Below are 12,263 nucleotides of genomic sequence, written 5' to 3' on the forward strand. Positions count from 1 at the left end.
ATCTGCTAGAGAAGATGGGATGGAGTAGAATAAGGAAAGGGATAAATGCTAAAATTTTTAATCAAATTTATCTGAAAAGAATTTTGTATCTAAGATATATAAACAATTAACAGGTGTGTGTGTCTATCATCAATAGATAAGTGGTCAAAGGATATGAACAAACAGTTCTCAAAGGAAGAATGCTCCAAGTCACTACTAATAGAGATGTATATTTAAAAAAAACCCACTGAGGGTGAAACCCCATAAATTGGCAAACCTGACAAAAGATGGGAATAGTCAGTATTTGCACGTTAATGTATTGTTTGTGGAACTGTGAATCTATAAAACTGTTTGGAAAGGAAGTAGACATTATTCAAATAAAGCAACTAAAATGTTTATACCCTCTGACCCAGAACCATTACTAGGCTTATATCCCAAGGAGGCCATTGATAAAAAGAAAGTCCTCATATGTACCAAAGTACTTATAGTAGTGCTTTTTGCCATAGCAAAGAATTTGAAACTGGGTAGTTGTCCATCAACTGAGAAAAATGGCTTAACAAATTGTGAAACATGAATGTAATGGAATATAATTGTGCTGTAAGAAATAATGAATTCAGAGAAGGATGGAAAGATCTGCATGAACTGATAGAGAATGAAATAAGCAGAGCCAAGAAAACAACATATGCAAGGACTACAACAATGTAAACAGAACATCCAGAAAAAATGAATGTTTCAAAACTACAAAGAACCAGCTCGACTCCAAAGAATTATCTGAAGGCATTCCTGTTTCACCTCTTCCTTTGCAGAGGTGGGGGCCCCATGGGTACAATCAAACTTCTTAAAATGTATTGTTCAGTTTTGCTGTGTTTTTTTTTTTCTCTTGTCTCTTTAAAAATGGTATTTGGTTTGTGAGATGGTTCTCTGGGATGGATTGAGAGGAGAGATACTCAGGGAAATTTTTGTGAGAAAAAAATTATATCAAAAATATATTCCGGGGCAGCTAGGTGGAGCAGTGGATAGAGCACCGGCCCTGGAGTCAGGAGTACCTGAGTTCAAATCCAGCCTCAGACACTTAACACTTACTAGCTGTGTGACCCTGGGCAAGTCACTTAACCCCAATTGCCTCACTAAAATAAAAAATATATATATATATTCCAAAAATTATTTTATAAGCACTTATTCCTTCTTTTTACTGCCCCTCCAGTAAAACAAAACAGCTCTCAAAATACACATAGACCATGGGCAGCTAGGTGGCGCAGTGGATAGAGCACCAGCCTTGGATTCAGGAGGACCTGAGTTCAAATCCGGCCTCAGACACTTAACACTTACTAGCTGTGTGACTCTGGGCAAGTCACTTAACCCCAATTGCCTCACCGAAAAAAAAAATACACATAGACCAGCAAAACCAAATTCCCACCTTGTTCGAGTCCAAATGTGCATATTTCATTCTGTGTTCATGTTCATCACTTGGGTAGTGGATTCTTCTTGCATTAATTAGAGTTCTTGAGTCTTTGAATGTTTTTGTTTGTTTCTTATGTCATTTGTCTAAATTGTATTCCTGGTTCTTCTCTCTTTACTAAATCAAATCATAGAGGTCTTCCCAGTTTCCTCTGAAACTATCCATTCTATTATTTCTTGTGGTACAGTTATAGCCTGTTAAATTAATATGCTACCCTTAGTTCAGCCATTCTCCAATCACTTTATACCCCCTTAATTTCCAGGTTGGGTCTACTATAAAAAACAGCTGCTTAAAATATTTTTGTACATATAGATCCCCTTCATCTTTGCTTGACCTCATTGGAGTATACACTTAATAATGATATAGCTAGGTCAAAAAGTATGGATCCATTAGTAACTCCTTGGTCAGTTCCAAATTGCTTTCCAAAATGTCTAGACTTGCTTTCTCTTTCTTGAAATTTCTTTCTTAATTTGTATATAATTCATATTTACTTTTCTATGTTCTGGTTATATTCTTATTTTTTTTTTTAGTGAGGCAATTGGAGTTAAGTGACTTGCCCAGGGTCACACAGCTAGTAAATGTTAAGTGTCTGAGGCCGGATTTGAACTCAGGTCCTCCTGACTCCAGGGCCGGTGCTCTATCCACTGTGCCACCTAGCTGCCCCTGGTTATATTCTAATAGTAAAATGTAAAATTTTTGAAGACAGAGGCAGTTTAATTTTCCTTTGTGTCTGAGGTACCTGGCATACTTCTTTGCAAGTGTTAGGCACTTAATGTTTTTTTCCTCAGGAAGTTGAAACTAATTTTAATTGCCCTAGGTAAACTATAAAATCACTGCAATTCTTTCATCTTAAAGTCTTGATGAGTTCTCCCAAGCTAGAAAGGCTTTTAATACAAACCCAGCAATAGCCTATATGGATCATTTGAAGAGTAGTCTACCTAAATACAAAGGGACTCATCATTAGGTTGGCTGCCAGCTGATGAATTGTTTTGATTCTGTCAATAGAGAGAATCATCTCTCAAGTCATGGACTTGTGATCTTTAGCAATGAAGAAAATGCCTCTCACCAACAAAATGACAGATACTTAGACTTTAGAATATGACTTTTTAACATTTAGTTTAAATACAGTTATATTTTTTAACATTGAGTTTAAATGTTAAATCTAAGGGAATGGGGGACAGCTAGGTGGCACATTGGATAAAGCACCGGCCCTGAATTCAGGAGTACCTGAGTTCAAATCCGGCCTCAGACACTTGACACTTACTGTGTGACCCTGGGCAAGTCACTTAACCCTCATTGCCCCACTTTAAAAAAAAATTTAAGGGAATGAATTAATAAATTCCAGAGTTGAGAAATTAATTACTTTGCTAAATATGGTTATTTATTTATTCATTTGTTTGTTTATCTATCTATTTATTTATTTTTGGTGAGGCAATTGGGGTTAAGTGACTTGCCCAGGGTCACACAGCTAGTAAATGTCCAATGTCTAAAGCCAGATTTGAACTCAGGTCCTCCTGACTCCAGGGCCAGTGCTCTATCCACTGCACCACCTAGCTGCCCCACTAAATATGTTTAACGAAGGAGAAAAAATTCATTGACCTACCAAATACCTAAGTGGTTGAGGGGGAAGAGGACGGGAAATAATATTTTTATATATATATGTACATATATACATAAAATAAATAATATCTATAATCCTTTGCTTTTTTCTCCCATTGTCTTATTAAAATTTTGAATGAAAATCTCTTTACATTTTATATAAATTCTTACTATAGTTGACTAGATGATTCTTTGTTGATTTTAATATTGCACAATTAATAGATTAGTTGCTATTTTATAAATGTCATATTTTATTCTGTTTTTACAGCTTCTGAGTGAATTTTGGATGAAGCCATCAAATTAATTATTTGCCATCATGAGCAGAAGCAAGCGTGACAGTAATTTCTATAGTGTAGAGATTGGAGATTCTACATTTACTGTACTGAAACGGTATCAGAATTTAAAACCTATAGGCTCAGGGGCCCAGGGAATAGTGTGGTAAGTTTTGTTTTAAAAATAACTAAAGATCAATAGTACCGCATCTCTATTTCCTCATATCTTGGTAAAATTTAAATTTCCTCAGGAGAACACATTCAAAGCTGCAAAAGGGTAAGCTACTACTGTCTAGGAGTTGATCGTGTGCTATTATTTTTATGTTAAGAGTGTAAAAGAATTAACAAGAGGTCATTGCAATTAGCACTTTTTGCCAAAAGAATGTTTTTCCTCCAAGGAATACAAGGCGATTTATGGTTTCAGTAACTCCATCTTTAAATATGAGGGATTATTATATCCTTAGACCACTTCAGTTTAAGTTACACTGTGTCCATTGCCAGAAAGAACAATTAACAAATTCAGGAGTTCTGTTTATACTTATGTTAGCAAATCTTTTTAAATAAAAAACTCTACCTAATCATCAGTTTAGCACCATGAATTTAAGATCAGCTGTATGTATTTTAAAAAGCATACATATAGGAATCAGCCTTTCTGCTTGTAGGTGCAAAAAATTAATGTTTCTTCTAAGCCAAACAAAATATCAGAATTCTTTGATTAGTCTATTAGTTATGCAGATGTGAAGTGACAGGTACTGAGTGACAAGTAGAGCTAATGAATGATTTTTTTTTTTTGGAGGGGGTAGACAATAAGTAGAATTCAGGAGAAACAAAAGCCAAAATTAGAATTGTTGTAGGGAAAGCATGAAAAAATAGTCAGGATGTGAGATATGTTGGTTCCAAATCTACAATGACATTGTAGTTAATTGGCTATGGGGTATGAGGGAGAAGAAATATGATTTCAGAGTTACGTGCTTGAGTGATTTGGTGGGATGGTGGCATTAATAGATATAAAGAAGTTTGGAGTGGAGTATATTTAAGAGGGAAAGTTATGTTTCGTCTTAGACCTGTTCACTTTGATGTGACAGGACAGCCAAGTGGAAATATCCCTCAGACAATTGGAAATGCCGGTCTGGAACCATGGGGGAATTTTGTTGGAGTTTGGGGAAGTTACCTATATAGAGGTTATGTTTTATTAGATTATTAAGGAAGAATATTATAGAGAAATGAGAGTCTAGGACAGAAACTTAAGGAACACTTATGTTTAAAGGGTGAGATGAGAAGACTTTATGAAACCAATGCAGTAGTCACAGAGAGGTAAGAGGAAAGTCATGAAATTAGTGTCATGGAAGCCAAGGGGTGCTAAAGTCAAGAGATATGTAGTCCATAGCATTAAGTAAATGAGGATAAACGCATGTAAAAAGACATTGGATATAATGATAATGGCATTATTAGTGACCTTTGAGAGAGCTATTTCATTACAATGATGATCACAGAAGCCAGATTGCAAGGAGTTGAGAAAGTAGGTGGTAAAGATACATATACTAGAAATTTAGCACTGGAAAAGAAGATAATAGCTAGAAGAAACAGCCAAGTGAAGTTTTCCTTTTTATTTATTTATTCATTGTTAAGCTAGTGTAAATACTGAGAATGTATAAGAAAGAAGGTATGATTGATGAAGTAAAAGCCTGAAAGAAAATGGAGGAAATGGGTTATCTTTAACAAGAAAGTGTGCCCCTTCATCCTCTTTGACTAGAGAGGTGAAGGAAAGAGGATAGGTAAGGCCATTCAAAAGAGCAAAGGGAAGCCATTCATATTGCATAACCCTAAATTCCATTGCACACATGTAAAAGAATACAGAAGTTCATGATGTAGACAAATACACATTATTTGGTAGTATGCAAAGATGCATGATGGCTAAGAGGGCTTTTTAAGTCAGTAAATGAAAAATAATCATTTTAAATGTGTTTTCAATTTTATAGTAGCTTTTTCTGTCTAATCAACTTTTAGTTGACAACCAGTTTTTAGTATTAGACTACCTTTACTCAGTCAGTCTTTGCTTGTGGTACCAGAATTAATTTATTGAAATGATAGTGATTAGCTGAAGCAAAACTTATTTTGGAACATAAACCTGCTGTAATAAAACAGAAATCCACTTCACACTGAAAAAGAAATGAATTTTGGTTGGTTCTTATCAATCTTGTACTGCATCGACCAGTAACTGAGATCCAGTTTAGAGCCAGAAGATACAAACCTGCACTACTTTTTACAGTGGCACAAACATACTCAGACTTGAGTAACTTATTTGAGACCTTACAAATAGAAATAGTCCAACAGGGGACTTCCAATACCTAACTGAGGGTTCCTTCTCTACTGTAATTCATAACCAAGTGACATTTAAATGGTAGGTTTTACTTTACTCTCAAAATAAATTTTGCAAATAGGGGAAAGGGAAGGGAATGAGCATTTAGATTACTACTATGCACCAAGCACTTTGCTAAGAGCTTTATAAATATCTCATTTGATCCTCACAACAATTCTGTGAGGTAAATGCTACTGTTATCCTCATTTTAGCCTTGAGGGAACTGAGGCAAACAGAGGTTAAGTGACTTGCCTGGGGTCACACAGATAATAAGTGTCTCAAGCCTAACTCTCTAGCCACTGTACTTTCTAGCTGCCAATATGCAAAATATGTGCCTAGCTCACATTTCTGTTGATCCTTACAGTTTCCAAAGTGTTTTCTTTATAGCGAATTGGTAGGCTAGGGACTGTAATGATTATTATCCTCATTTTCCAGATAAGAAAACAGGCTTAAAGTGGTCAAGTGATTTTACCCAAGATTACAGAACTAGTAAATGGCAAAGTCAGGTCTTTTGCCTCCAAATTCATGCACCTCTCAGCTTATAATTTTTTGGGGCGGGGGGGGGGGGAGGCAGGGCAATGAGGATTAAGTGACTTGCCCAGGGTCACACAGCTAGTAAGTGTCAAGTGTCTAAGGCCAGATTTGAACTCAGGTCCTCCTGACTCCAGGGCCGATACTCTATCCACTTTGCCACCTAGCTGCCCCATAGCTTATAATTTTAAAAAAACCACACACACATACATTCCTAAAACGGGTATGTATAGCTTCATAATGAAAGATCTCAGATTTCGGCATTTGAAAATTGACTTCCAAATCATACTGTTCAATAAAATGATGATATTGACAATATATACTATAGACATTCACAGGAAGCATAGACCTTAATATCTTTGTCTAAGATACCTTAGACAAGTCAGTTAATCTGTTTATACTTAAAATTGAGCATTTCCAAAACTGAAAAAATACTTTTTGTGGGGAGCACCCAAATAATACTAGTACTTCCTTGTACTTTGTAAAATAAGGAAAATTTCTCTACTTAACTGGTAGGCAAATTTTTAGTTAAGAATAACTGGTAGAAGATGTTTTGTTTAAAGCTCAGATATTTTTCAAATGTCTTATAAATTATAAGATTGAAGTGTTTTGTTTTGTTTTGGGGGGTTGACAGGAAGAAGAGGAACATGTTGATACCAGGAGAGATATAAGCTTCTTATTATTTATTTAGCTAGAAAAGATTGATATGTATTCATGTCTGTGAACGAGTAACTTTTCTTCTCCTAATATTTGCTTGTGTTTTATTTTTAATTACAGTGCAGCTTATGATGCCATTCTTGAAAGAAATGTTGCAATCAAGAAGCTAAGCCGACCATTTCAGAATCAGACTCATGCCAAGAGGGCTTATAGAGAGCTTGTTCTTATGAAATGTGTTAATCACAAAAATGTAAGTGAAAGGTTTAGTATTTAAATATAGGTCACATCATAATGAAGTTCATGACAATATGTGATGTTTCTGCTTTTTAAACCTATAATTTGCTGTGTTAACCCTCCTCAGTTAAGTTTTGTACAGTAATTTTTGAGAATTAGTTTCTATAGCCAGCTTTCCAATAAAATTTCATTTTAAATAGACAAATATATAATGAGTATCTACCATGAAAAGTCACCACTTCTCCCATGATTTTTCTCGGATCCCTCCAGTAAAGTCAATTCTAGTCAAGAAGCATTTTTTAAACACTTTCACTATTGTAGGCATTATGCTAAGTACTAAGGATACAAAGAAAGGCAATAAATACATTAATAAAAAGTCATCCTTGCCCTCAAGTTTCTGAAAGTCCAGATTGTTTTATCTTTCTCCTGTTCCTCAGTAAAAGCATACCAAATTCTTGGCATTTTATGAAAAGAATAAGTATTATCGGGCAGGGTTTGATGTACTGTGAAGTATATCAGTTTGGTTAAAGCAGTGGGTTCATGTAAGGAAAAAATGGGGAAGGTAAGCATTGTCAAAAGGCAAAGTCATGAGACTTATGTGAATACCAGGTTTATTAAAAGAGAAATGAACCCAAAGGGTTCCCTGATTTTACAGAAGTGTATAGCTTTATAATAGCAGAAAAAGAGGAGGGGATACCAGGAAGGGAAGTGACATGAGGGTGGGGGGCAATGCAACAAAGGTGAGAAAAAGAACGAGACCACTCCCCATGGGGAAGAGCAAGGTGATGGCGAAAGCCTCGATATTTTCCCTTGGGAACTGCTAGACTATGAAGATAGGAGGGTCTGCTTATCTGCAAAGGACCCCAGCTGCACAAGCATTATCCCAGTCTGGCACAGACTGGCTAGTGCCTGTCTTGCCTCCCAAGGATAAACAGGAAATCCGTTTTAGGGTACAACAACAAATTACATCAGCTCAGGGGGAGCTTCATCCGTGACACACTCAGGGCCTCCTGCATCCTCAGGTCCAATGTTTCTGCAATATATGGCAACTCAAAAAGACAAGTTCAGGGGGTCCCTTAAAAATATACAGGAGGCTGATTGTGGAAGGTCTTGAACGTAAGATAAAAGATTCAGGATCTCATCTTATAGACAGTGAGAAGTCATTGAATGTTTTTGAGCAAAAGAGCAATGTTTTAGGAAAAATTCATCTGATTTTGATTGCAGAATAAATTGGAGCAAGGAGAGATAGATTTGATTTTTAAAATTTGACAGGAATTGAGCTAATAACTTTTAGAACTGAGATTTGAGCCCAGGTTTTCAGACTATAAATCCTGGCTTCTTTTCTCTACATCATGCTGCAAAATAGCAATGGGATCAGATTTTTGTACCTGATTTTTTTTTTTTTTTGGCTCAATTCAGCAAACATTTCTTGAGCACTCTTGCTATGTGACAAAGCCCTATGCTGGATACTGAAGGACAATCAAAGATAAAAAGCAAGGCCCTGCTCTCCAGGAGCTTAAACGTTTTAGGAAGAGAATATATGTAAACACTTTTAAAAAAATAACATAAATGAGAAGAATTTACCTGGCCCTGCTGGTATGGCACAGAGGACCAGTGTTAGGGCCCATTTTACCTAAAATTGTTCTGGTCTCAACTTGTTATTTCATCTGTTTAATCCTCTTACTTAATAGTTATGCAAGTTTCTTGGTTTCTCTGTCTTTCATTCTTTGTAACATATAATACCAACAAGTAATAATTACAACCAAATATTTGAGCTTGCTTCTTTTATAGATTGTTAGTATAATCAGCACCAATCTGCCTTTTCATTTTGTAGCTTTATGTTCCTGGTAGTTTTCAATTTGACATATCTTTTAGGAGGTGACCAGCAGATTCTTTCTATTTCTATTTTGCCCTCTGGTTCTACAGGTTAGTTTTTTTTTAAGATTTTTTGAAATAGAATTATCTTCTGTTTTGTACATTCTAATTTTCAAGTAATTTTCACCCTCCCTGCATATGATTTTGTATCTCTTATTCCAAGCTGTTAACTTATCTTCCTAAATCATAGCTCTCATTTCTTTTCCCATAACACACTCATTTAGTTTTATAAATCATTTTAACTCTTTATTTAAACTCTTGCTTTATCTCTTCCAGGATATGCCCAAGCTGTGTTTCACTTGTAGATATTTTGAAATCATTTTCCTCTGGGTTTGTATATTGACTTCCTTATAATCTTAATAACTCTAGTGGGATTCTTTTTTCATAGCTTACTCTTCCAGCCTATTTCCTGACTTCAGACTTTGTTAAGGCTCGGCTCTATAAACTTCTGGGGAAAATATCTGGGTTGTGCTTTGTTCTCTGGGGTCTTTCTGTTACTTTCTTGGGGGTTTAAAGTTTAGTGTTATTTTGTCATCTCCAGGGACAGCTCAGGCTGGGGATCTGTAAGCTTTCAGTACCTTCAAAGTGTTCTGATCCAAGGCAAAGCTCACACTTTGCCCTTCTGGTCTGAGCTCTTCAAGTTTTCTTTCCTCAGTTTGAGAGTACATAAAACTCCTATTGGCTTTCCACATTTGGAAGTAACAATAGACTGATGATCACCCACTGTCAGCCAGCTAGAAAGCTTCTCTGATTTAGTGTGACACAAGAGTAGACTTCTCTTTGGTCTGAGATTCCTACTCTGGTTTTTCTCCTGAAGGTTTTAAATGGGACCGAATGCTGGAACTCAGAACTCACTCTGTCCCTGGGCTCTGAACCACATAGCTGATGCAGCTGCTCCTCACCCTTAAAAGCTACCCTGAAGTGCAGTCTTAGTCCAGACTGGATCTGAGACTGGAACCAGGTAGTAAATGACGGAGCACCTGTTCCTGCATCCTTCATGACATTGGAGTCCCCATGTGTAATTCTGGAACCTCCTCTTGCTCTGGTACATAGCCTTGGTCCTTTTTAAGTTTTTCTAAAAAATTCTGAAATTCTCCTATGAGATATGCCCCTGGCTAGATCCTCAGCCCAGACCTTTCTGGCTCCCTGTATTGACATGGGCTGGAATGTATGTCCTTGTAATTCTTCTCTTGGAATCCTGACCAGGACTCCATTGGGTGCGTGTGTGTGTGTGTGTGTGTGTGTGTGTGTGTGTGTGTGTGTGTGTGTGTGTGTGTGTGTGTGTGTAGTAATGAGGGTTAAGTGAGTCGCCCAGGGTCTTTCTACCTCAAATGGTTCCCTAGTCTATTCATCACAGCTGCCAGAGTAAAGCATGGTCCTAAAGTTAAGGCTAACAAAGTTCTTCCCCTTGACCTCCCCACCCACCCACCCCAATAAACTCTAGTGGCTCCCTGTTACTTCTATCATAAAATGTAAATTCTTGTTTGGAATTTAAAGTTCTTTACAACCTGACCCCTTCCTGCCTTTCAAGTCATTACTCCTCTTTATCCACTCTCTAGTTCAGCCATAATGGCTTACTTTCTCTTCTTCATAGTTGATGCTTCATAAGCAGTGCCCTCTCTCACAAAACTGCCTAGTATTTTGTATATAGTCTTATGGATGTAGAACTTGTCTCCCCTGTGAATATATAAGCTCCTTGATGATGGGTACTATTTCACCTTTGTCTTTGTTATCGCCCAGCACTTAGCATGGTGCCAGGCTTGGTAAATGTTGTTGAGTGATTGATTTTAGGATGACGAGAATGATGAAAGCATTAGTGCAAGACAAACATGAAGAACAAGGTAGAAGCTCAAGACAGGACAAACTGGGTTAATTCAGTGCTACAGCTAGTAAGATCAAAGAGGGTAAGAAACAGGTAGACACAAGTACTGATGTAAACAAGTATATAAAGGTAGGCCAAATGAGATTCCTTATTCCAAATAAAATGTTACTTGGTAAGGGTACATATATGTAAACATTTGCCCTATTGAATGTATAAATAGACTAGCTTTGTTTATGGCTCTTAGTTTGAGGAACAGGGAGCAGCCCCTGTCCTTTCCAGTAATTGGTCATTTCTACAACATCTGGTTTCTTACAGTTAATTTTAAGACACCTCATACTTTTTTAGTCATCACTAAAAAGAAATGTGTGTACACTTCCCTATAATCAATATTTTTTGGAACTTAGAATTTACTTAAACATGATATTGTCATCTGAACCTTGGAAATTTTTCTAAAAATATGCCAGAAAATACTATATGTACTTTCTTTACAGAGCTGAAAACATATCCCTTAGTAGATCATCATTTTTTTCTAATTGGTATTTCATTAATTTTGTCTAAATTAATATTTTATTGATATGTTTGCTTTTACATTAAAGTCATTTCAAGATATACCACCCTTGTCTACCTACTCAGTGAGCTTTACCCTGTAATAAAAAAGTTACAATTAAAACCAACTGACACCATGGCCATGTCTGACAGCACATGCAGTATTTTGTACTCCTGGTTCCCTTACCTCTCAAAGAAAATGTGCTGTCTCTTTTCTCTTGTCTTCCTTGGGGCCAAGTGCAATCATCAGCGTTCTTTGCCTGTTGTTTTCCTGGTCCTGCTTACCTCAGCATCCATTCCTTAAAGTCTTCCTTTGTTTCTCTGAAAAAGTACCTCTGTGCCTTCGAAAACGCTCTTTGTACCAAGCCTTGCAGCAGCTCTAGGAGATAACAGATCCTAAGTAGTTTTCTCCCAGGTGTTAGGACCTCAGGTGTCATGTTTATTGCCCCTTGGTCTTCAACATTTTGTGAAGATGAATGAACAACATCCCCTTTTTGTCAGCTTTTCCCACTGTTCTTCTCATGTTGCTCTTGCTGCTAAGACACAAACTATTGTTGTCTGATTGGTTAATAGTCTTTCTAAATATCTCATTTTCTTGCCTTTCCAAGCAGTATCTTTGAAGCAAAGGAACATTTTCTAGCCACTGCTTGGAGGTAGAATCTCTTGCCTTTAGCTTCTTTTGCTTTTGCACAACTGAAATCTTTGTATATGAGTTCTGTATTCTACTAACTATGAAGGTAACTGGAGGTTCAGCTGAGAATAAGTCCAGAAGTCCTTTTATATAGGTGCTTCTGCACATAGAGCTCAGGGGTCTTTATTTGCTTTAGCTTCCAGTTGAAGTCAAAGAAAGTGATGATGTGCATAAGAAATTGGATCACTTGTCAGAGTTTCAGTGTATTTAAAACTGAAAGGGGCCTGATCGTCTAGTCT

General features: G+C 36.7%; 1 protein-coding gene across 3 annotated transcripts in view; it reads left to right on the forward strand.

Annotated features, from left to right (window-relative positions):
- The window catches only part of MAPK8 (mitogen-activated protein kinase 8), a 121,004-nt gene that overhangs the window by 77,962 nt on the left and 30,779 nt on the right, over positions 1-12,263 (forward strand). For all 3 annotated transcript variants that reach the window (XM_043983093.1, XM_043983092.1, XM_043983094.1), the window contains exons 3-4: positions 3,306-3,475; positions 6,977-7,106. In XM_043983093.1, the coding sequence (XP_043839028.1) occupies positions 3,354-3,475; positions 6,977-7,106 (252 nt within the window). In that variant the 5' untranslated portion in view covers positions 3,306-3,353. The remainder of the gene's footprint in view (positions 1-3,305; positions 3,476-6,976; positions 7,107-12,263) is intronic.

Source organism: Dromiciops gliroides, chromosome 2 (genome assembly GCF_019393635.1).
Source record: "Dromiciops gliroides isolate mDroGli1 chromosome 2, mDroGli1.pri, whole genome shotgun sequence".
NCBI classification, from domain to species: Eukaryota; Metazoa; Chordata; class Mammalia; order Microbiotheria; family Microbiotheriidae; genus Dromiciops; species Dromiciops gliroides.